This window comes from Pseudopodoces humilis, chromosome 1 (assembly GCF_049639895.1).
Source record: "Pseudopodoces humilis isolate 2021_Gansu_Grassland_sample_001 chromosome 1, ASM4963989v1, whole genome shotgun sequence".
NCBI classification, from domain to species: Eukaryota; Metazoa; Chordata; class Aves; order Passeriformes; family Paridae; genus Pseudopodoces; species Pseudopodoces humilis.
This window is the reverse complement of record NC_142200.1, coordinates 97,691,952-97,718,005: the sequence shown is the minus strand read 5'-3', so window position 1 is coordinate 97,718,005 and position 26,054 is coordinate 97,691,952. Positions and strand designations below refer to the sequence as shown.

The 26,054-nt window shown below is 42.9% G+C and overlaps 1 protein-coding gene across 1 annotated transcript in view; it reads left to right on the top strand.

Moving 5' to 3' along the window:
- The first annotated feature begins 1,956 nt into the window (after positions 1-1,956).
- Positions 1,957-26,054, top strand: part of ITGA9 (integrin subunit alpha 9) — a 222,125-nt gene continuing 198,027 nt past the window's right edge. Inside the window, exons 1-5 of the mRNA XM_005529940.3 lie at positions 1,957-2,213; positions 10,325-10,452; positions 11,680-11,786; positions 17,616-17,739; positions 23,763-23,830. Coding sequence (XP_005529997.2) covers positions 2,035-2,213; positions 10,325-10,452; positions 11,680-11,786; positions 17,616-17,739; positions 23,763-23,830 — 606 coding nt within the window. The 5' untranslated portion in view covers positions 1,957-2,034. The remainder of the gene's footprint in view (positions 2,214-10,324; positions 10,453-11,679; positions 11,787-17,615; positions 17,740-23,762; positions 23,831-26,054) is intronic.

Genomic DNA, 26,054 nt, shown 5'->3' with positions numbered 1-26,054 from the left:
TTGATTTTTTTTCACCACCAAATTCTGTAATTATTACTTCTCTATTTGACCTGTCCCTGAAAATTTCTATGCGAATGTTTGCTTTCTGGCATCACAGTCAACATCAAAAATGGCAGTTTCAAAACAGCAACATATTCATGTGGCATTTGCTTTGAAGGTGATGCTCAAAAACAGTGAATATGATCAATCCTCTTTGTCATGAGGAAGCTCCCTTGCAGAAACAAGCTATGCTTCTGAAAGAGCCACATGGATCTCCTGAACACAGAATTCCCTCCTCACTGAACACAAATCCTGGTGTGTCGCCCTGAAAACTCAGCTTCTGAGCTTGCTAACAGTTTTCTAAGGACTTTCCTAGGACAGTAACTGTAAACATAGATATGTGTACATTCTTTCTGTTACACGTCTTGTGATGGGCATCTCTCATGGCCAGTGCAGTGAGAAAGTGTTACCCTGACCATCCAATCCCTGGCTGTGGTCACAAGCCTATAAATCCTGGGAGGAAAAATAAACTCTGCTGTTTCTTTCACCACACCTCGACCTGTGTCTGTGTGATCTATTCATCTTCAGCGGTAACACTGGTGCAAACCCTTTGCAGAAAAAGAATTACTCTTTCACCAGGAGCTTCCTTCACCGAAAGAAGATTCAACCTGCAAGAGTGTTTTTCTATGACAGCTTTCCAAGAGCCTCAACATGCTCTTCCCTGGAGATCACTCAGAAGCAAATTCCCCATTAGCCATTGTGTGCATATGCAAGAGGTACTGGACCTGGCTGCAAATCTCCAGAGACCTGCCTCAAGTGGCATTCAGTATCAGAATTCCTGGCCCCTCTACTCTTGTGTTTTCCAGGACTTACTCTACTTCTCCTGGTGCACCTTCTTATGGATGAGGGGTGTACTAGGAGTGAAATATTCAAAGCCAAGGCTAACAGAAACATACAAAAGTCACAATTACCTGTGAGAAACTATTTATCCTCTGAGATTCTGGGCTTGATTCTCAAGAAGGATCTAAACACATGAATCCTGAGCACTAAAATACATTGCTTTTTACTTTAATAAAAGGATGGGCTCTGTGGGCCCAAGGGTTTTCTAGCGCATAACCCCCCTCCCCTTCTCCTACAGAGTGAATATCATCCTTGTCTTATCCTCTGGAGCAGGCTGTCTTCTTCTTGCCTTTACTCTTGCTCATCTATTAGTGTGTTTGACTGATTATTTTTACTCTCAGATGGTCAAATTTTCAAGTATTAGAACAATTATTTTCAGCTTTTACCTAGCCACGAAGGTTGCTGCTTCTTTTTCAGACCTGAAGTACTTCTGCTGGAAAACAATGGTCTGACTTTTTTATCAGAAGTATTTTTATTTCTGCTGCCCTGAAAAAAGACACCGCCTCTTCTCATGGCTTCCCTTTTCCCAAGAAAATCTTCCGTGCGTTTCCCGATGCAAAATCACATCTTTCTGCCGTCACTCACGAAGCTTTCCTCTCCGAGTGCCAAATTCAAGCAGGGCTGATAGCCTCAAACTAGTGAAAGTCGGGACCGATTCCTCCATGTCTTCCTGCCCTAAACTTTGTGATTTCCCTGTTCCCCCTCCAGGCGCCCACCGGGGGAGGGGCTGCGCGACAACGGCAGTAGGTGGAAGAATGAAGGGAAGCCGTAGCTGACCGGCAGTTTCGTGGGAGAGAGAGGCACCCCGAGGTGTGTCTGCGGGAGACGCGCGGATGCCGTGCCGGGAGGAGCCGGGCGGCGGGGCCGAGGAGCGGAGCGGAGCGTTCCGGACCGGCGGGCTCGGGCGGGGCGCGGCAGGCGCAGCCCGGGGCCGCCAGGGGGCGCCGGCGGCGCGGCCGGCCGGGCTGAGGGGCGCGCGGTGCCCGCGGGGCGCGGCTGGGCCGGGCCGGGCCGGGCCGAGCCGCGGGGCGGGCACAAAAGCGCCGCGCCCGGACCCGCCGCCTTGGAGTCGGCGCCGGGGCCAGCGTGGGCTTCGCGGGCTGGAGTTCAGCGCTTAGCGGCGCCGGTACGGGCGGCTGTCTCGGGACTCGCAGGATGCCGGAGGCGCGGCAGCGCGGAGCGCGGGTGCTGTGGCCGCTGCTGTGGCCGCTGCTGTGGGTGGCCGCGGTGCGCTCCTACAACGTGGACGTGGGGCGGCCCGTGGTGTTCCGGGGTCCCAATGGCTCCTTCTTCGGGTACTCGGTGCTGCAGCACTACCACGACAGCACGCGGTGGTGAGTAGCACGGCGTCGGCGCGGGTGGCGGCGGGGATGCGGCCGGGCGGTCGCTGTCGGGATATCCATCCATCCGTCCGTCAGTCCATCCGCCTGGCAGCCACATCTCCCGCAGCGGGGCGGCAGGAGCCGAGCCCCCTCGCAAGGGCAGCCAAGGGGCGCCTCCGCCCTGGCTGCGGGGCCTCTCCCCGCGCTCCGTCCACCTCTTCGTGTGGGTGCCTTGGAGTCAGAGTTGCGGGCTCCGCGCCCCTTGTGCGCGGGGGATTTCCCTGGTGTGAGCAGGGAGGCATTTTTAACACGGAGATGGATGTCCTCTCTGGGCTGGCGGCCGGCGCTCGGCATTGTGACCTAATTGTCCTCAAGCGCCGGCCGGCCCGCGGCCGATGTCTCGGCGCTGTGCTCGGTCCCCCTTCCTCAAGGGAAATATTTAGCAGCTCATTGTCTGGACTGGGTACGAAAAAGCGCACGGGGTACGAAAGACGATGGCTTTTGCCGTGTTAATGGGAAATGTTTCCAATAGCCTTAAACTCCAGCGGGAGCAGCGCGCTCAGCGCCCACGGAGCTGAACTCCCCGCACTCTGCCTGGCGAGGGACAAAATGCCTTCGGAGGCTGAAGAGACGCTTCCAAATCGAAGAGGAAATGTCTGTGTAACTTAAAAGAAAATAAATAAAAAAGAAGGCCGCAGATAGAAAGAAAGTTTATCTACGTCCAAAAATTTGTAAAACTGGCAAGCTTCTTGTTTTCCCGTTGATTGAAAAGAGCTTTGGACCATAGACTGTTTGTTGTCTGGGTTAAAGGCTCTTTGTTAGAATTAAAAGTGATTTCTCTTAATTGGACCTAGCTGGTGTCATCTGGTATACTTCTAATGTGAGTAGGAGCCACTGATGCCAGTAAGTGTCCACAGAGCATGCCTTTATCTTTTTATACTTAGATATTCAGCTATTGATGTTGGAACTTTGGTGCACTGTGCTTTAAATAAATGTATTCATTCTGGCATACAGTTCTTTAAAAATGAATTTCTTTCATACTCTTTAGTTCACAAGTAGTTCTATGCTCTTTCTTTCTCCACAGTGGCTTTCATGGAGCATTCATTTTAAGGACTTACAAGAAGACTTTATAGAGGAAAAGCACCCTGAGGAAAGAAAAGATCTCAGTTTAAAGCAGTGCTTAACTTAGGTCAGGAGTCAATGAAGAGTGCAAAGGCTGAAAGGAACTTGTATTCAGCACAGGTTCCTAGGGATTTGCAATGGTGTGAATGAAATGCTGATCTAGTGAAGTGTGATGGGACAAAAGTATTAGAATTTGCTGCTTCTTATGTAGGTATCTGTCATTCTGATTGATAATATGAATTGTCTTCAGATAGCACCTGCTGGTGTGGTATTTTTGAAAGGGAAGGTGGACTAGGGAGGAATTTTGTAGATATCCCTGCTTTGTTTAGAAACATGCTGGACTTTAAGTGTTGGGCATCTGCCTGAAGGCAGGGATCTGTTAGAAGTCTGGTGCGCAAAATTAAAATCTCCAGTTATGTAAACCCTGTGTTTTTTTTGAAAATGGAGCTGATTCTTGGTGCCTTTGCCATGGCTTCCATAAGGAAAAAAGAAACAACAAAAAAACCCAACCAACATCTAAGATCATTAAATGTTTTTAAATAAAAAAAGTTGTTAGGCTTAACACCCAGAAGGGTTAATGGCAGCTTAATATGGTCAGCATCATGAAGGTCAGAAATCATGAGGGTGGGATTGTCACCACTGCTGGGAAAGCTCCTCTTTTCATTGTGAGACCAGGAAGTTTGCTTTCATGGGTACTTCAAAATCCTGTTCACACCAGACACTGGGATGACAAGTTGGGAGAAAAGTATTTTTACACTCTCCTTGATTCTAGTGTGCTATGTGAAATTGTGCTCGTAATGTGTGTGTGCATCCTAAAGGTCAATAATAAATATCTCCTAAAAGTATATGCAGCCTTCTTCCAGTTTTCTGAAGAAGCTCCTCTTAAAAGTCAGGGTAATTGTCTGGTTTTGTCAAGTTTTTTTTTCTTTCTTGTGACTTTTATGTACCCAAGGAAGAGCTATGATTTCAGTTTTCTCATGTCCATTGGGTCTGTACACTGCAGTGAGAACTAGTTAAAATAATTTATCTTCAGACAGTGGTATTTTGGGCATTGAAGGCTTGCCTGGTGAGTTTAGCACTATGTGAGCCTGCAAAAATGTGATTGATCATATCTGAGACTGATAGGGCTCCTGCCCATCTAAAATTGTTTAGTATGTTAATATGCTCTCAAGTATTTGGAAGTATTCAGGGAACTCTTACTCTTTATTGCTTGTGGGCCTGATAGTCACCTAATGTACTTCTGATCATGAGAGCTGTGTTTTTTTTGGTAGTCTTGGCCGTGTACTGGTGTGTGTGAACATATTTGTGTGTGTGTGTGTGTATATATATACACACATAGTCACCAATTCATATTAAGATGGTATTTCTCGTAGCCACACCTTCCAAGTTTCAACTCTTTGTTTTCCAAGATGACAAAGGCACCTGTCTGTATTTCCTATCTTAGGCTTGTAAGTTTCCAGTATAGTGCTTCAGGGTTTGGTGATTCTTTCAGGCATTATAGGAGCCAAATATTCATGTAGAATGAAAAGGAGGGGTGGGATATTTGGTATGAAATCTTAGATAAATATGAATAGTCAGGCTGTGGCACACAGCAGTTATAATGGAATATGGGCATTCAGCCAGCACAACAACAGTGGAGCAAGTCAGTGCCTTCAACATTTTCTGCAATAGTTGTTTGCCATGACGGTTCCATTGAGCTGTTTTTGTGAATTTTCTTGTCTCAAGAAAGGTATCTCAACACAGATGTGCCGAAGTTACTGTATTTCTGACAGTGTCTGCTTTACCTTCCTTAAATGGGTTTTATAGCTGTAAATCTTGTCAGGTTTACTCAGTTACCCATCAGTAACATTTCCAGGAAGAAAACAGGTGGCTGGTTGCATTTGGAGCAGGGACAAGCTGAAGTGCTTCTGCTCTCTAGATGTAATTTTGAAATTTGGAGTAAGGACTCAAAAAACAACCAAGAAATGACCTCAGGCAGTTAAAAAAAAATAAATTCCCCAAATAAAAGGTGTTAATAATTTGAAATCTGATTGCTCTTTTTAAAAAATTAATAAGATGTTACTTTAATCTCTCTCTCCCTTTCCCTCCTTATGACCCTTCTTGTTGACACCCTCAAATCTCTCAGCAAGTCCAGGGTGACCATTTCATCTTGTCTGGCAAAACTATCTGGCATGAAAAAGTAATGAAGTTAGTTGCATGGTGTCCTGCTGCGAGTTTTACAATAAAGAATGAGTCTGGTTTCTCTGCTGTTGCATCATTCCGTCATCCCTGCTCTTCACTGGTTTGCACTGCTGCTGAAGTAATGAAGGTTGATCTGCATCTTGGGCTGATCTACATTTGCTGTTAGCACATCATGTGAAAGGAAGGCAATCCAAAACTGGATGGAATAAACTTTCTAATGCAATTTGAAAGATTAGAAAGCAGGTATTCTTTATGTGTGTAGGACATGCAGCTGATCTCTCCTTGTTCTGCATATGTTGCGAGACTTTACAGCAAGGTACTTAGCCTAATCAGATATATTCATTAAAATGTGTTTCTTATCTAATACATAAACATCACTTTCCTAGAACTATTTTCCATGCATCTGCCTCCTTCTGAAAGTCCTTTTATGGTTCTGGAAGTTAATTAAGAGGGGTCTCTGGTTGTATGCACTGAATGATTCAATATTAAATGTGACCTTTCCTTGAACTTTTTATTTGGGCACGCACTATTGCTTCTTGTTACATAAGTTGCCCAGACAAACACTGTAGGCCTCTTTATCTGTTTCTCCACTGATTCCAGTCACATTTATCATCCCCTGTGTATACCTTTATATCCTTTCTTCTCTTTTTTTGCCAGCTTAGTCTTTAAGCTCTATTCAGCAACTTTATGGGAGCTGAAAATTTTTATTCTCTGTTATTTATCAAAGGTGTGGTAACAGACTGATGCAGTGGGGGCTGGGTGTTGTGTGTATAATCTAAGCAGTGATAGTGTAGATCCTGCCATGGAATTTCAAGGAACCTGAGTTTGCTGTCATTGGTCATGGATCATCCAGCCCTCCTGCTTCTTGCTCTGCGTGTAATGGATGAAATTACATTACTTTTATTTCAAGTAACTGGGGATTTTTTTTGCAAGTAACAAAGACCTTTCTAAAGGGGAGAAGCTCAGCTGGGATATGATGGTAGGCACCCTTCTCTGGTATTGCTTTTGAAATGAGCTGTGGTATGTGAGGATATTTAAAGACATTTTTCCCCTGCCACTTAACATTGCAGTGAGGTGAGGTACCTACAGTCCTCAGTCTTTAAACTGTGATTGTCTTATCACTGCTGACGTGCTGTAGGGCAATGTTTAATGTGCTTGACATCTCTCCAGCCATTGGTCAGCTCTGCACTTTTGCTCACAGTTCCTTCTGTTAAATGCAACACTTAATTTCCAAATCTGTATGTCCTGAGAGTCAATCACCAGGGATCATTACTGTTCTTCAGGAAATAATTTTAAGGAGCTGTGAATTTCTCTGTGGCCAAGAAAGCTTCTTGTCATCCAATAAAATTGTCTGCTGCAACTCCTTCAGTGGGACGGCCATGCAGCTGCGTAGTTGTCTCAATACAGATGAAGATGTTTGTCCGTGATTGTGTGAGTATGAATGCAAGAAGAGAAAGTTAAGTGGCATTTCTGCTTACTGCTCAAACTTAAACCCCAATACTTTTTTTCACAGAGCAGTGGAATGAGGCTGTTGCTTACGGATTTCTGTACACCTCAAGGAAAATGGCTAAAATGGCTCCAAACTCCCCTCTTCCTGTTCTTGGTTCTCTTCTTTCCTATATAGAAAGCAATCTCTTTGCCTTGATGGGTTTTCCCCTTCAAGGGATCTTCATGAAGCTACTCACTAATATTCTAGGGGCTTCATTCCCATGGAATAGTATGGTTGTGGTGAGAACCTGCACTCATCAATAATCTCTGCAAAGAGTGTTACTCACATAGTAAGCCTTTTGGCAAAAGGCTGGAGAACTGCTGGTGCTTGCTTGCTGGCAGCCCAGGTAGTCATGGAGTAGCACTGGGAATCTGTACTGCAAAAAAAAGTAATTTTAAACAAGTGCTGGTTAAACTGTTTGGAATATGTTAGAAAGTTGTACTTCTAGCTGTATTTATATCTTCTGTGTTTATGCCAGGCAAGACTCCACAGCACTGAAATGAGAGAAGAGTCTATTAGCTTCTAAGACTTTGTTTTGAAATGTATTTCTGATTTGATATAGTAACAGAGACACGTTCTCTATTGCAGTGCTGTTTCATGGACATTGCAAAAGATTTCAAATGTGTTTTAAATATGTAGAGATACAAACCAGGTATTTTTTTGCTGTAGGAGTCCCAAAGTATTTTGATGGAGAAGAATCATTTATCAAGGTTTGCTGAAAAATCCCATGATAGTTAAATGGGTGACTTCCTTACAACAGTTAAGGCATTACACAGAGAAGCTGGTGGAAGAGTAAGCAAGTCTTTTTGTTGGCAAAGGAAATACTTTGCTTTGAATAAAATTTAAGTAATTGGTATGTAACAAATACCAACCAAAAAGCATGTGAGCCAACAGAAAACCTCCTGTTTCCCTGAAGTAACCATCTTAGGGCATGAGTGAGCACAGATCATACCAGATAAAATGAGCTCTGCAAAGGTTTCAACTGCAGAGTTTTAGGTGCAAGAGTGAAAGAATGAGATAAGATCCTATGACATAGTGTGTGCTGTATATGAAATATCAAATTTGAATGCATGGGCATTCAGGACAATCCAAAATAGATTTGTCATTGGCACACATCGCTGTCTGCTTCTTTCTGTTCAGTCTGCATGAAGAAATGGCAATGAACATTTTCTTTCTGAAAGGTATAATTGCTCAAGACAGCAATATTATCTGTGCCATTAGCTTACTCAAATTGTTAATTACCAAATTTTCCCTTTAATCTTTTTAAAGAGAGATAAAAGTCTTTGTAATTTAGGCTCCATTGTCTCTGTCCTCCATGTTGCAACCCAAGGTATCTTGTACACTAGTTGCTACATCATATTTGCATTTCTTAGGTTAGAGCAGAAGCTCTTTTTAACTGGAGTTCAGTGTGACCTGTGTTGTCTTATTTCTATAACAGGTCATAGAAACATGGTGTTTCCTTTTGCAGTTTGAACCTGTAACTCTTTAAGCTAGTAATGTTTATTTTTGTTGGACCTCGTGAATGTCAATAAGTGAATGTTTTGCATTCATTGCCTGTGTAAATTAAATGACTGGCGTTTGATTTTATATCTGCTGCCTGTCTAGTAGGATTTCCATTTAGAGTTATTTTTCAAGCTCCTTTGCACTTGCTGCCCAAGTGTGCAGCCTTTGTAGGTTTTAGCGCTTCAAGTATTTTTGGCATTAATTCTCCTCACTTGTGAAAGCATGATGTGTGTTGTAGAGTGCAGGACTGCAATTCCATCAGAATTCTCTAAATGAAACAGTTTAGCCTATAAAACCTCAGAGAAAATGGTCACTTAACACAGGGCTTTCTCATATTTTTGTAAATATATCAAGTGCCATGGGGCAGTTTTGTTGCATCCAACATCCAGGGCAGTGTGTCAGGAGTGGAGATGTGTTCCTGCTGTGTATAGAAGATGCAGGAGAGGCTCTTCTGGATGACTCAGATTGGCCCTGCAGAAGTGCACACCTTGTGCCTTCAGTCTCCCTGTGTGTACTGGGATGGTGATGATGAGTGGTGATTTGAATGGAACTTCAGATTGGAGGGTAAAGGAAAAGTTGTTTTGAACAGGGAAAGTGTCCATTTTGGGGTTGGTGCTGAGCTGCCCATCTGTGTGTCGGAGAGTTGTGTATGCAGACTGACTTTGCACCAGTAGCTCTTGAATGGCTAAGCCAGGAGCAGTGTCTCTTTGGTTAGACGCTGTCTTCCAGGTAGCAGCCTGGGTCTGCACGGGGGACTTCTGGAGCCTTAGCCTTTTAGAGATGGTCACCCTTAGTTCTAGCCCTGGGCTTAACTTCAGTGAGGATTTTTTTACATTCAGAAGCTCTGTCATGTGTGACAGGACAAGAGAATTGCAGAACTGCTACTTAACTACCTGGTGTTCATCACAGCCCTCCTCAGAGCTGCCCTCCTCCTGCTTAACCCACCTCTTCCTCACCTGCCCAGGTCTGGGGTCAGAACCTCTTGAAAAAAATTGTCCTTTTAATGAGGAGACAGTGAAAGGACTCCTTTAATACTTGTGCTTCCCCTGTAATCCTCCTCAAAAAGCATTCCTTAGGGCATGAGTAGATAGAAGCTGTTAAAAGAGTTGTTAAGAGAGTTTAACTAAATCCTAACACAAGTGATTAAAAAGTGCTGACCGTCTTTCTTTTGAGGGTGACCCTATGGTCAGAGCAGGCCATTGGTGCTCCCAGAAACACTAGATCTCATGTGGGATAAATAGTCCAGGTAGTCTTCACAGACTTAAGGGTAAATGTTGGTTGATAGCAATTTATTGTGGAAGAAATTTACTTGTGTTGGTGGTTTCATTTTTTGCTGTTGTTTTTTAAAGATGTAATTATATAAAATGTTCTGTGAATGGGTGTCTCCACTTTCTAAACAAGCTTACAAATCTTGGGTGGGCTGGCTGGCAAGAATGCAGCCAGCAGGAGGTTCAGATTTTGTCTGCTTGTGGGTGTATCAGTTCTGGATTGATAGAGATGTAGCTAAAACTGAGGAAAAATGGATGCAGATGCTGTTGTCCATTCTTATGCTTTCCTAAATGCTTTTGGGAAGTGTGTGGTGAGGGTGTGTCACTTTAAATGTGGTACAATCCTAATGGAAATTTAATTTGTTAAAAATATTTTTGCTTTCACTGTGGAGAAATGCCTTTATTGTGTGTGGCATTTTCAGTTTGTGAAAACTGTGTTTTACAAGGTTGCTGAGAAAAGTGCTTTTGCTGGTGAAGCTCTGGCAATGTGAGCCTTTGTTGGTTTTGTTTTCCCTTTCCTCCTGAAATTAATGACTTGTTGCTTTGCTTTTGGTTTCCAGGGTCTTGGTTGGTGCTCCCAAGGCAGAATCTAAATACAGCACCTCTGTTCAGTCCCCAGGAGCAGTGTTTAAATGTCGAGTTCATACCAACCCTGACAGAAGATGCACAGAACTGGATATGGGGAGAGGTGGGTAGTTGTGATGTTGGGAGGGCAGGAGGCAACCAAAAAAAACCTAAACTACATGGCTAGCAGTCCTTCTGCCAACTTCAAATTGGCCCTGAAATATTGAGAGGGAGCCATCAGCCTTTGCTGATGAATTTTGAACATTATTAGCAAAAGTGTTGTATTCTCTTCAGCACTACAAAATAACATCCCACTGGTGTTGGCCTCCTCCCAGTGGTGCTGCATGCTCTTTCAAGGGAGTAACCAGGTAAATGTTTTTGGTTTTTTTTTTCCTGCTAAGTTTCTGTCTTTTCTTCACCTGCTTCAGTGTGACTTTTCAGCATGTTGGTGACTACGAAAGTGTTTTGGACTGCTACTGCCTGCTCCAGGCAGTGCTGAAGTAAGAGTACATGGGATGACCCTGGGCAATGCAATGATGGGCTCATGATACGTGGTGTTATTAATAATGTGGTGATCTATGGGTTCCCTCATAATGCAGCAAATAATTTCTTGAGTTTATTTTTTGTACTTAAGTGGTCTCAGTGAGACCACTTGCATGCTATTGCATGGGATCAGGGCTGACTTAAATTACTCTGCCCAGCTGTCTGAGTCAGGGGAAGGTGAAGGTGGAGGCCTAAAGTAAAACTGATCTAAAACTTTCTGCTGGATAATGATGGTAAAGACTGAAACATCTTAATATTTTGGTTTTCTTGGTGACATGTTGCTTTCTCTGCCTATAAAAAAAAGAAGCATTGTTCATCTTTCCATACTTACACTAAGTAGAATTTCTGTTTATGAAGCTTACATGTGTTAAAACTGTTTTGGCTAAGTGGTTTGTCCTCTACCAGATTTTAAATTGTCATGGATTCATGAGTGCTGCCTGACAGGACTACAGATTTCAGCCTCATTTTTTTTCCTGATCTCATTTTCAAGATTGCATTCAGGAAGCAATCTGATACCTTTCTTATTGACTTGATGGTTTCGTGGCTCATTTAAATAGAGCTGTGGACAGTGTGATAACTGTTGGCTGTTGGGAACAGGGTCTGTCCTGTTTATATGTGTGGTGCCACTTAAGAGTGAGAGCATTGGCCCAGTTAATGCATTCAAGAACTAATAAGTAATCAGGATGCAGGGGGGAAAGAAAAGCATTGTCAAATGTTTGATGGGCAATCTCTTTTCTTGTCAGGGTTCCTTGGGTTCATTTAAAACTCATGTTTCCTTGCCTTGCTACATTTCCCTTTTTTTCTGTAGGCAATTCTCGGGGCATGCTCTGTGGAAAGACCTGTAAGGAAGACAGAGATGATGAATGGATGGGTGTGAGCCTAGCTAGACAGCCAAAGGCTGGTGGAAGTGTGCTGGTAAGTCCATGCTATTCTTTGATCTTGTTAAAAATGTAGCTGCTGCCTGACTGAGCACATCAGGATTGTGTTTGGCAGTGACTAACAGAGTCCAGAGTAAGAGGCAGCAGATCCTGTAGTCCCTTTCTTCAAGAAGTGAACTCAGCCTGAAGATGTGATTTATAGAGGGAGGGTTACATGCCATCACACCTGACTTGCGTCAGCCAAGGACCCTCCTAAATCTGAAGGTTCATATATTTGAACTGAATAGATAAAATTTGTCTGGGAGGTATTCTACTAATTTGTTGTTTTTGTAGTTTGCCTGTGTTTATGTAGGAAATATGAATGCAGACATTTTCCTTGAGCATATGAATTGCGTCTCAACAGTTAAAAAGAAAAATGTGAATTGTTCTTTGTGGCCATATTTTTCATTTATCTATATTAATTTCCTATTAACAAGGTAGAAGAGTTGCAAATAGAGATGTCTTAACTGTGTGTGGATTGACTTGTCAAGTGTGGTTACTGTGCACATAGACAGGACAAGGAGAGCAGATGTGATCCTTAGGATGTGCAGTATTTTTTTGCAAAACTTTTCCTGTGATATTGTAAAGAGTCCTGGGCAAAAAGCCTTTCTATAATGCATGGGTATTTTACATTATGATCAATAATTGCCTGTATATACATCCATGGTTGGGTTCTGAGTGAGTGTGCCTGCAGGGATGTTAACAGAAATAAAAAGAAATTTTCAGCAAAATATTGTGCATATTATATGTGGCAGGCAAATGTCAAGGCTGTATCAGGGTAACCCTGACAGCAGTCTAATTCTAAACAACACTGTTTGTGAGTAGGAAACTTTAAATAGGCCCCACCTTCCTAGTGGTATAGAGACTGCCCTTGTATTTATCATCAAAAAGTCAAAAAAGCTGCTAGTGAGAAAAATCTCGTGCAGTGATTACTGTACCAATCACCTGTAAAAGGCAAGAATACAAACCTGCTTCCCTCAAAGACTTTTTTTTAATATGTGCTTACAGTCCAGGTGCTTATGCCCCAAATCTTTGTGCATCGACTTCCCTGTGGGAGAGCAGGTAAATTTGATACTTTTCTGTCACAGTACTGTGATATTTTTTTTCCCTTGTCTCTCTTGGTATATACCTTGTTACTGTGAAAGGGGCTACCTTTGCTTTTCTTGGATATTTTAAATGTGTTCAGGACTAGAGGAGGAGGAGGGGAGAAAGAGAGGCATAAATAAAATAAACTGTAAACATGTACAACAGAGGACAAAATTAAGGCATTCATGCTAGTGCAGACAATTAATATTTTCAAGGTGTATCCTGAGCTGTATTTGTGCCCAGTTGTGTGTGACAACTGAGGAGTAACTTGCATTGATCAGAATAACACTACCCTTGAGAGACAGCTAGTCTCTTTCATTGTCCAGTCATCGGCTGAAATTGACAAATTCATCCTAATTAGTTTTTAGAAGGTTGTTCATACATTTTTTTTTTTTTTTTTTAGGCAACTCTAAATTTCTTGTCAAAATTGTATCTTAAGAGTAGTGGGTTTGTGTATTCTGGTTCAAAGGAAAACAGGTCATAGCTGATGCTTAGGGGTCACCTCCCTAGACAGAAGCAGTAATTGAAGAGAATGCTGGTGGGGCAAAAAGCCAAGCAGCTGCCAAGCTGGGTGCTGGCTGCCTGAATGGAGGCTACAAGGGTGAGAGACATGGGTGGTTTTGGATTAGGACTGAGGGGATAGACCTTGGGTTTGGGTTGAGGGGATGGAAATTTTCTACATAAAGCAGGTTAAAAGTGAAATGTAGGTGATGTAAAATATGCAGCTGGTGGTATGCTTATTTCAGTGCATCCTTAGCTGGTGAAATGTCTCCACAAGTGACACTGATTTAAAACAATCCTAATCCAGCCATTTGACAAGATTGTTGTCCCTCATCAAATAGTTCATGTCTAGATGCTGGAGAATATTTAATTATATAATTCTCATTACTATTTATCACCAAAGTCTTAAACTACTAATTATACATCTGTGCACATCTGTGTTCAAACAGAGCCTGAAATGAATGTATACAGATTCCTTTGTGTAAGGAAATTACCTGGATGTTTCAGGTCATTGTTACTCTCTGTTTTGAGAACTTTTTACTGAAAACGATTTATGATTTTCCCACAGATGCTTTTCAATACATGTACTCTTCTAGTTTTAAGGATTAGCGTTTCTTTAAAATGTAGCTTTTCTCTGAAGCCTATTTGAAAAACTGGTGTTCTGATAAGGTGTGTCTGAATATGTGTTCATTGCTGTATTAGCTGATTTATTTATTTTTGAATTGCTAGATAACACGAGTGTGTTTCTTTAGTTAGGAGTGTATAGGCCCTACATTGTCAGAAATTACACCTCTGTTTACTGCATCTCTTCCAGGGATACCTTTAAGTCAGAGTAATAGCTTTCTGGTTAGTAGCCCTGGATGGATGGATTGGGGTTTTTTTCCCATAAACAAGTATAGTTGCCTATGTGAAATATTCATGCTCTTGACATCCTGTGTTAGATTAGCTAGTCCCACAGTTTAACTGTGGGTTGTATTAAGATGTTGTTGCCTTTGCTTTGTAGCTGCTTAGTGGCCTAATTGTTTTTTCTTTTCAGCCTTCCCCAGTTGCCTGATAAAAGCACCAGCTTCAATAGCAGGTGCAGTAGGGAAGGTGAGGAGTGTGCCAGAGGGCTTTAGCTGATGTTTGGTAAAATGCGGACTGTGTTTGAGCCCATATTTTGCCAGGATGTTACTAAACCAGATTTTGGTGTTGGTGTGATGGATTAAATACTAAAGCATCAAACAGTGAGGATATAAACAAATATAGGAATAAGATTAAATAAGAAAGCTTCTTGGCCTTGGATACCAGGGATGTGCATTGTGATTTGGAGATAAACCACATCCTATAGTCTTGCTCTTCCTAAATACCTGCCACTTCTGTCATTGTGGTGCTCTTCCTGTGGAACAAAGCCCATGGTTTGAACAATATGCAGAAGAGCCAAGTGTCAGCAGTTCTGAAATGACCTATTCATTATATTGCAGCAATGCAGTGTCAGACATCAGCAGATATCTTTCTTTGTTCAGAAACATTTTATTTTGCTTCAAGGGTTTGCATCATTTCTCTCCTGTTCTGTGGTAGAGCTGGAACCTGTATCCCAGCAGCAGCTGCTGAGCACCAAAGTATGCTGATGGTTTCCTTATTGCACAGGGATCTTCCTATAACTTGCATCTAAAAATAGGGTGCATAGGCTGTCAGTTGTTTGCAATTGCCTCAAATACAGGTGACTCACTGCTGTTCCAAAAACCTCTTCAGACCTGTGCAGTTGCTTCTAGAGAAGGAAGCCTATAGCCACATCACCTTGCCCTGGGAACATTGAATGATACAGCGATAGTGAACTGTACTCAATGTTAAATGCTTTTGGGAAGACAGAAAAACCAAAATCAGATGTGTTGTGGCAGGGAAACAAATGCGCTGGTTGTCTGACAGCAGAGAAATTAGTTTTGAGGAGGAAAAGGAGCTGCTGGACTCCTGTCCATTGTGAAAATGTCAAATTCTGTAGCTGTGGCACAGGGAAGTCTGAGGAGGCACTGGTTCATGTAACCAAGGAGAGTTCATCCCTTGCAGACTAAGCCAGACAGTGGTGAACTATAGTGTGCTTGAATACACATTGTGATGAAAGTACTGAAAAGTGTTCATTAAGCCGAGACTTAACAGATTGGTTTAAGTGTGCCCAGAATTGCCAGACTGAGCCCATAGCCTCCAGTTGATTTTGAACACACTTCTTTCCCAGCAGCAGCTTTTTCTCTCCTTATGTTGTTTTATATTTTTTGGCCTCTGCACTTCACTCCTGAGCAAAGCCACCTGCTTGTGATGAAATGCTGCTGCTCTGCCTGACTCCATTGTTTGTACTCTTCTGAGAGAGATTAGTATGTTAATTCATGTATCTTGCAGTTTCTGAAATATAAAATATCAAGGAATTTACAATACCACTATCCTTTAACTCTTGATCTGTTTCCATTTGAATTTATATCCAGAGCTGGGATTGACTTGACTGTCCCTGTAATGGTATATGTTTTTATGGCATTGTCTTTGCAAGAGCTGTGCACGTGTATATTTGTGCTCATAGCACAGATCTATCAGGAGAGAAACTGTGTCCTGGTTTTGCTGAAAATGAACGTTTCACATGTTGGTTGTCTCTTGCTGTTGAATTTTGAATGAGTAGTGTGTGGGGATGGAAATCATAACTGAGCCTCCTTAAGGTTCATGCTGGAGTCTTCAAGGCTGTTCTTTATTGCATTTTGCTCTCATGTGCATTTGGCTGTGGAGTGCCCTCAGAAGGATCCTTTGCATCACAGGTGGCAGCCTGCAGCATGCAGTGTGGTGTAAAACTTTCTGCAGCCCCCAGAGCCCCTCACTGTCCCTCTGTGATTGCCGTATGTGGAAATATGTGCCTCTCCTTGAGAACAGGAAATTAGGAAAGCATAAATATCAAACTCCAAATGTAGCACTGCTAACAGTAAAGCAGGTTTTGCACAACTGATTTTGCTCTTTGAGAGTAGTATTACCTATGTATGTCTTTCTGGGCATAAGTATATTGAAATCTATTGATTTCTTCAATAGATTGAAGAATCTATTCTTCAGTAGTTGGTACACTTTCCATTTTATTTAGTGGTGAGGTGACACAGCTGTGCCTGCTTTATGAGTGGATGTTACTTCTAACAATGTTGAGATGCTCCAATGGACAGCTCTGAGTTGCTGAGGCAGAAAAGTGGGGTAGCACACAGAAATGGAAGACAGAGGGTATCTCTTCAGGGGAGGATGGGGTCAAATGTGGCATTTGTGAAGGAGGTTGATGCAAAGTCTCCAGGAAAAGTTGAAGACATGTGGAGGAGATGATTTGTAGTGTAGGCTTGCTCTGTTGACACGGGGTTAAGTCTTAAATTATATGAATTTGCACATCTACAGTGACTTCAGTGTAGACTCAGACCAGCTGGAGATATGGTCTGGCATGTGCTATGTTCAAAGCCCTTGCTGTTTCACATTTCCTTTTCTTTTATTCCAAGTAAATCTTCAGCAGAAGCCAGCCTGTGGTTTGGCTGGCAGCAATGCAGTGTTAGTTTTTGGAGCAAATGGGTTCTGAGAAGGTGTGAACTAGGCTCTACATTGCTTGCATGTGTGCCTGTGCATGGCAGTTGTATCGAGCAAGTGTCCTGGTGGGTCCTGCTTTTCAGGATAATCTCATTCTTCACTATATAGCTCTGCAGCTTGTCTGCACCTTGGCTAATGCTGACACTCTTGTTGCTACGAAATCCTTGGCGTTTTCAATTCAATTCACTCCCAGTAAGCAAGGCTCAGCACATCTGCCACCAGAAGATACAGCTGCCTTTCCCAGTGGAAGCCAACCTTTGACTCACACATGCGTTATTTGGTGGTTTAGCTTTCTAAGTATTCTCAGTGTCTTTATTCCTGTTCTTCACCTTTTGCTGGGTTGTGTTAGTGCATCTTTAATTGGAAAAACTTTGCTGTCTGCAAGGATTCATGCAGAGATTTTGAAATTTCCAGAATAGGCTCTGGGACCTTTTTATAGTTTTATAGATGTGAAGGCTGAGATCTGAGCTGCCAAGTCAGACAATGTCCTGAGCTGCAGAAGCTAACAATGAGAAGGTACTTTAGCTAGAAACAGTGGAATGTAAGGAAAGTACAACGGATTTGTGGGGTGAAGGTGATACTGAGTGGTCCTGTTCATGCATGCTCTGCCTTGGTCAGAGTGATCTCCTGTGACTCTGCACCAATAACCCTCATTATATGATCTGTTTAGGCATGTGCTCACCGCTGGAAAAACATCTACTATGAGACAGAGTACATCTTGCCCCATGGTTTCTGCAACATCATTCCTCCTGACCTGCAGTCCAAAGGGAGGAAGCTCTTGCCCTGCTATGAAGGTAAGGGGTCAGACCAGGAGTGGAGCTTATAATGTCCCTTGCTATGCTTTACTACTACAGTAACCTCCACTACTGATTTGGTGGGGTTTTTTTTGTTTGTTTTTTTGGTTTTTTTTTGTAACATGTGGCTGCCTTGCAGCACAGCTGTGGTGGCAATTGGGTTTTGGATGAAGTTGGGAGAGTAGCACAGTGACTGGGTTCTGTAACTGGTAAAGTGTATGGTTGCACTTTACCGGAGGAATAACAAGTTTCTCAATTGTGGTTTGAGGCAGCAGCTCTCTCCTTAGGTAAATAATGAGAAGATATTGATGTGATCTTACGGCCTCTTATGCTTCACTGTGACATGGAATAAAAATCCTGAATTATGTTGCAATCATGAACCAATTTGCCTGTCTTATGGAAACACTTTCATTTTTATATTGTCATTTATCAGAGGACTGGGATAAGATGTAGGACAGGGAGAAGGGTTACTTTCCTCACTTTGGGGTACTTCTGCAACAATTTATATTAAATTGCTTCTGTGTTAAGGTCTGGGTTTGAGGGGGATGCAGAGGGAGGGCTCCAGCTCTGAGCTGTGGGTGGCTGTGCCTTTTGGTTCTGCACAAAATCCCATGTGCCATCATTTTAATTTCTTGTTCTCTAGTGCATGTGAGACTTTTATATCATGTTTCCGTTTTTTAAAGACTTTAGAATACAGTCTCTCCTTGGCCAAGAGCAATTAACTAAACTAGAGGCACAGGTGTATTGTTAGGTAGAAGATATGGTATCTTCTAAGATTCCTGGCCTTGAGAGGAACATTTTGGGGGAAGCACCCTTGCTTCCTCCTTTCTTTCACTTCTTCACTGTAGGAGCTTGAGGAGGTGGGGGAGTTCGGAGGTAAAAACACAGCAGGGTTTGTTGTGGCAAGACCTCTCATTTCACTTATTTGCTTTTAACCGTTTGCCCTCCTGTCCATAACTGGCAGCAGCCAGTGGCAGGCTTGCTGCTGGCATCAGTAAGTTGGAGAGGGATAAAGCAGTAAGCGTCCTGGTAAGTTTCTCTGTTGCTGTTGAGTGGCCAGGTCCTAGCTCGGTGGCCTGTGAAGCCAGGTCTGTGATAGAACTGTGTCTGTTTCATGTTCACTCTTCTGAGGTGGCTCTGGGCTTTCCTTAGGAGTCTGCCATTGGAAACCCACATACCTTTTGGAGATGGCATGCTCTTGTGCATTGAGTGTTTCCCTGCCTGGGAACTGGTCATTATTTGCTATGTGAGAAGTTTTGAGGGACTTGTCCCACCTATGCTGGCTGCTGTGCTGCAGAGTATGTATAAGCTATGTAAGCCTTCCTGTTGTGAGTTCTGTCTTACTGCATTTGTCCTTCCCTGCCTCGCTGCCTTCCTTCTTACTGTCAGCAAATCAGGATGAGGCCTCACACTGATTTAATACACTGAAAATCATCTGATATTAACTTTATGGACAATGTGCACATGCAGGAATGCCAATGGGGCTCCTTCTGAGCCTTTGTTACTGTTCCTGCACTGCCTGAAGCAATGGTGGGGATGTGGTTTCTGGAAGAGAAGAATCACTTGTGTTTATCTATGCGTCATGTTTTTGGAGTAAAACTGCTGTTAATCTGACAGGATATTTGCCAGGAATTGCTAAAAAATAGAAACGTGTGGGCCTAGTACACGTAGAGCAGCCAGTGGAAAGTTGGCAGGGTTGATGCAGTACTATGCTGGCTTAATTTCACTGCGTGGTAAAGTGAAAATTGAAAGTTTGGGAGGACTGATTTCCACCCAGCCCCCTCAACCCATCAGACATGAAATCACAGTGTCACAAGGAATGCCTGCATTTGTTTGCTCCTGATTCTTTAAATTTCAGTAAAACAAGCTCCGAGAGAGAGCTGTGATGTGTCACACAGAGGAGTTCATTGTTTAAGGTTTGCTGTGAAATAAGTTTGCAGTCATCCTTGTAACTTTTTTCCTTCATTTTCTGGAAGGAGTAAAATAACTTTCCTCCACTGACACTGATGAATGCCTAGCTCAAAGCATCGAGTCTGAAGTGCTTCTACACTGACAGACTCTGTGGCCATTGCTGGGAGGCTACCAGACCTGTGACTGCAAACCCTGCACTAGGACACATGCCTTTGCTTGACAAGATTCCAGTGTCTCAGCCTTCTCTATATCTCTCCATGTGCAAATGGGGTAGACAGTAGGGTGCCTGCTTCCAGAAGCCCTGTTTTTAGTGCAGCTAAGGTGATAAGCTTCAACTGGTGAAGGGTGCAGGCTAGCTGAGTGCAAATCAATGTCCATCTGTGGAGGAAATGGAAATTTCCTGACTAGATGGCACTGGTGCAACAACATAGTAGTCTCGATCCATTTTATTGTTGCCTGGCTTCCCTGAAAGGGCTGACAGAAATCTGGAATTAGAGATAATTAGAACACAGCAGCAAACTTAATAGTTAAATACAATCTCTCTGAGTGGAACTAATCTGGTTTAGATGAGCTGGATGTCCTTTGTGGCATAGCTGATGTACGGGGCTGCAGTTTTCCAGGCAATACTTTCAATTGGTTATTTTTCCCATAGTTTTAATGGCTTTCCAAAATAGGGAGCTGCCTCTTCATTTTCCCAGTGCATTCTCTTTGCAAAGAAGGGTGGTTGTGGGTACTGGGAGAGGCAGTCCAGCTGATAAGAGGAGCCGGAATGGTTTCCTACTCCTCTGTGGTAAGAATTGATGGTGGAAGTGGGGAAGACTGACGGTCCCTTTGGTAAGTAAGGGGGGGTCAGCACATGCTCATATTCCTTGCCTCCAAAAGAAAAAGTAATTTTTCCCATAGGTCCAAACCACTTTTGGTTTTCTGTGAGCCATCAAAACATCCCTGCTTTGTGGTGGAAACTCAGTATCACAATGCTAGGTCAGAAAGATTACTAGTGTTTCTTCCTAGAGTAGTGGAACTGTGTAAGATAGGAAACAAAGCTTTCAGCACATGGGATAGTTTACATTTTTGAGGATGATAGATTATTTTATTGCATTCTGTAGCTTAGTTTATGTTATGGCATTGAAGTTTGCTTAGAGACTGGCAGAGAGTTTTGTTCAAAGAAAAGGTTCAGGTTCATTTGCCCTCAGAATTGTCACACATCAAAGTTTATTCTTCTTGCTTGTATGTTGTTTTGTGCAATTACTCCTTCCTCGGTCTCATTTCTCTTGAAACCTGAGATCATCCTGGCTACAAACCACTACCATCTTCTCTTTTTTCTTGTATGCATATTATTCATGGCACGTCTTTGAAGCTGCACAGGCTGCAACCTCCTCCAGACTCATCCTTATAGACAGCTTTGCTGTCAGCTGTTGCTGCAGTAGTTTCACGGCCTGCAGTCTCTGGAATCAGGAATGCACAGCAGTCGGCAGGCAGACAAGAAAGAATAAAGAGGTGTAGAAACAACAAATATGTCCTTGACTGCAGCTACTGACTGGAGCTATGCGGAAACAAACGAATCTAACCTCATCCAAAGGTTTTTATTCAGGTGTACAAGAACTGTGTGCTGATACAATAACTGCACAATTTCCATCTAGTTGGTTGCTTTACTTGCTGGCTGGCTATGTTGTATGAGTGACAGGTGTCACTGCTGTGCACTGAAGTGGAGGTGAAGTAGGAGCAATCTTTGTTTTCGCCCTTTTGGGCTCATCCATTGCTTGGGAGAGGCAGCCTGCTCTAGGGACCAGAAAGAAGTCTGATGCAAGGATGGGTGGCACCCTTGGCCATGGGTGCATGGGTGAAAAGGAATCTACCTTGAGTGTGGAGGCAGGTGTACATCACTGCAGATGATGAGAGCAGACAAAGAGGGGTAGTTTTGTGCTGAAAGGGTTAGGTGGAAATCCAGGAGCCCAGTGTATGTACTGGACTGCTGACTCCATGGGGAGGACTACATCTGTCCTGTTTCTGCTTGAAATGTGGTGTGCTGATCTCTCTTCTGTGTCACTCGAGCTTTAATTTCTCAAACAGCCCCAATGTCTGAGGTGTTTGGGCCTCTGTTCTTACATTTCCACTTGTGAGATATCGTGGTCTTGGCAGTGAAGACTGAAGCAAAGAGAGCCTGAAGACAGTAAGAAAGCAAATATCACCCCAGACTTCAAAACAGGCAGCCAAAGAAGCCATTCAGTATTTCAGCCTTCTCTGCAGTTTCTGTTGCAAGGGGTCCCTCTTTCCATTCAGCAGTGGGCCCTACATTTTCCTTAGTATCCTTTTGTTGCTGATGTATCTGAAGAAGCCCTTCTTGTTAGCCTTGATATCCTTCACCAGATTTAATTCCAAATGGGCTTTGACTTTCCTCGTTGCATCATGCAAGGATGGGGATCCTGCTATAGCAAATGCAGGGCTTTTAGGATATGCATGGAATTATTTTTCAGGAAATGCTGGAGGGAGGAATCTCTTCTCCTTGGCTCTCTTAATGAAAAAAAAATGTTCACATTGATAAAGAATTATTTTTCCCCAGGCAAATACTGCCTGGAGAATCTGTATATGTAGAGTTAACAATACAGAAACCCAACACTTGCTGAATAGCTATGGGCTAATATGGGCTTCAGTTCTCAGTGGAATTGTCATGCATTGCCACTAGGAGACCCAGCTGTGCTTCTGATCTGCTGGGATGCATATCTGCTTTGGCTGGACCCTGCCTTGGCCAAGGATATTGGGCATTTGGACTGTAATTTGTGGATCAAGTCTCTAATCTGCATGGTGTCTCCAACTGAACCTCTGTGCAACTGGTATGACCTCAACAAATGTCTGAAATTCTGAACACCTCTATGATGTTAGGAAGAGACTATATGTAACACAAAAGAGAGAATGGTGTGTGTGTGTGTGTGTACACATATGTCTTCATAAAATATTTTGAAAGAAGGCAGTACTTTTTACAGTTAATTCTTTCTGATCTTCAGTAAGACAAAATGCAACTCCAAAGGAACTTGCTTGGTTCCAGAGGCAGTTTACTCATTGATTTAATGATATTTTTTATCATTTAGCAATGAGTTAATGGGGCTTAAAGTTAAAAAAAAAAATCACAATTATCAGGTCATATGGTAAATTGTTTTTAAACATGAATTACTGTAATATACAGGAAGTAGTGATAGTTTGGTAGATATTTGAAAATAATACTCTGGAAAAAAAATGCAAAGGCTCTGATCCAGCTGTAAGTTTCAAATACTTCCAAGATTAAAATATTTGAATTAGGGCAGGGTGGAAAGTGATCTTCTTTTTTTCCTCTTTTTCCTGCTCCCCACCCTGAACTTAATGTGTTCCTAGAAATATTTTTTTCTTCATCATCAAAAAGATACAGTAAAAATTCCTCCAGTTTAACAGGGCAAATGACTGCTATGTAAAATCCATAAACAAAAGCTGTAGTGTGCTGGTTGGGTTCCCTCTGAACAGGGAGCTCTGAGACCGTGGCCATGAAAAGTAGCAGATCTAAACATTGTGCAAACAAGACTGTTGTCTGATCATGTAGAAGCACATGGCTTTTCCTTAGTCACTGTCTTCTTCCTGGAGCTTGTGTCCTGAAGCACCCTCACCAGAAATGTTTCTGGGGACTTTGATGACTGTCATTGTAGGGGGAGATCACTTTATTTCTCCGAGATAGTAATGGGCCCGAGAGCTAAACTTCCTAGTGCAGAGCCCGTAGCGCACAGGCATGTGCATCACTTTTTGCTCCCCTCTTCCGAGCTGTGGTGATCTGCCACAGATGGAAGCCTCTTCTAATGCACATTTACTGGAGCAGTGCTGCTGCTCTTTTCATGCTACTGTGGTACTGCTTGTTTAGCATCTCTGTAGGAGCACTTTGGCCTCTCTCCCCAGCTGGCTCCTCGCGATACTCCCTGATGTGGGTGAGTGTGCTGCATGGTGCACGTTAGTGGCTGATCCGCTGATTAAACCCAGGAGCCTTGCATGCTGGTGTCTCTCCAGGCTGTGTGAGTAGCAATGCAGGTGGCTCAGGTGAAGCATGTGTGCTGTGCCAGGGATGACCACAGTTTTTCTTCCCTTCTTCCATCCAGAGTACAAGAAGAAGTATGGGGAGGAGCATGGTTCATGCCAGGCAGGGATCGCAGGCTTCTTCACTGAGGTGAGCCGGGGCACGTGCATGGAAGGGTTGGGGTTGGTAAGTGGCACTCCTGTTGCATGCCCCAGGAGGAGATTCCCAAGCATGGCTTGGACAGTGGGTTGAGCACTGAGAATGGTCTCTTTCTGCCAGCAAACACCCTCCTGCCTTGTCCAGTTTCCCGGGCGTCTGTTTCTTGCACAGTGACTGCGCAGTGGTTCATGCATAAGTGTATGTGTCTCTCAAGGTCTGTGGACAAGTATAAGTGAATTGACTCTGGAAATGTCTCCAGGGAATAGCCCTATTATGTACATCCCAAAACTTGCATGGAGGTATTTATTTCTGTCATTAGCTCTTTACTGCAGGTGATTGTAAAACAGTCTCCTGAATAATTTTGTTTTTGTATGTGTACATGTGCACGAATATAATGCACATATATACACATACATACAGAAGATAAACACTTTTCAGTTCTGCTACAGTTCTTTGTTGCAGAAATATGGAGAAAAAATAGTGTGGTAGAATATACGCACCACAGTTCTAAATAGTTTATACAGTAATTCTAAATACTAATACTTTTCCTGGACAGAAGTCTATCAGACATGTTTCAATTTTGTCAAGAATTAATTTGTTCCCTCATGCATGGATTATTTTTTTTTGTTAGTGTTTCTGGGTTGTGGCTTTTTTGCTTGCTTGTTTTGGTTTTATTTAAAAATTTTTACGAACACATACCCACTCCTAATTACATATATGTACTGATCTACAGAATGTATTGTCCAGACTGATACAACTAGAATAAAGGTTTTCTCTTTCAGAAATTGCCTTCTGCCATTTCAGTAAACTGGGATGGCAGGAAATGTTGCCACAAAGGCACGTCTGATAACTGGATGTTCAGCCAGCAGCAGCTGTTTCCTGACTTGCCAGCTCTCCCAAGCCTGTTTCTGTTCCCAGGCTTAAATTCTCCTTTGCTACCCTAGTTCAAAAGATACCTTTGAACTTTTATCACTTCAGCCTGATGGCAGCAGAAAATGCAGATAAGTGGCTTTTTGGGTCAAACAGGCAGTCCTCTATCATATATTCAGTGCTGTGGATTGTAGTTGTTCCTGTCAGTAAGTGACCTGACAGGTATGGCCCATAATGAGGAAAAAGCTATTTATATGCACATCCTGCACTTTGGTTGGTTTTGCAGTCCTGCCCCTATAGTTTTATTAGGAGAATTCCTTGTTTTACATCTCCCCCCAAATGAAGCTGGTCACCTGAAGAGGACTTGGATATAATAGCAATTTCCCACAAGGATGGAGTCCACCCATGACTTTGCATTGAATAGAGATATGAGGAAAGCAGCTGTTCATATGTCTTTTTGGGGGATGGAGAACTTCCTGAGCTTAATGCTCCTCAGGCTTAATTTAGTCCATTGCTGGAGGTATTTAAAACCACATCCAGGAGCAAGGATGCTGGATGGTTTGGGACAATGTTTTGTGAATTTCTCTTGAATGTAAAAGTACCTTGGATTTTGACTTAAAAACATTATCTATGACCATCTGCCTTTGAATGTTGGATCAAGCTGTGCCTGATTTCTATGGTCTTTTAAAATGCTCAATGACTCCAGTTGTCTGTAACGATTCCAAGCCATTTTATGATTCTATGATGACTCTAAAGACAGGTTGTCTCTCAAAGACCAGAGTGTATCTGATAACAGAGCTGGGCAAAATGTTCCACCTAGGACATAATACACATCCTGCTTGCTGAGTGCATGGCAGCTGTTTAGCTTCATAGTTGTAAAATCAAAATCCTTTATGCTGTTTCCATCATGTTTGGTTAGTATAGCATGTCAGCCAGCACTCAGCATCTGGTCCTGAGTGATGGGTTCTGGGTGGGCTGGAGTACTGCTGTCCCTGGGTCTTCTGAAGGATGTTTGGGAAAGGCAGCAAGTGGAGAGATTTTTTTGACAACTATGTTAGCAGGGATAAGCTTGATGGTTAGTAAGGTTGAGGAAAGTCTTCTGTTGCAGCAGAAGAGCTCAGCAGAAGTGGACCATAAAAGGGCAATATGTTGATATGGTATATGCAGCGACCTCCATGTTTGGGAGTAAGGAAGGACACTGTCCAAATTCACACAGAGTGGAGGTTTTTACAGATGGACTTATTATTGGTGTTTTAAGTAAATATCCTGTCCCTCCTCCATTCATGTGTAAAGTTTTGATTGTTATTTTTTTCCTCCTACCCTTTTCCCAACACACTTCTGTTTT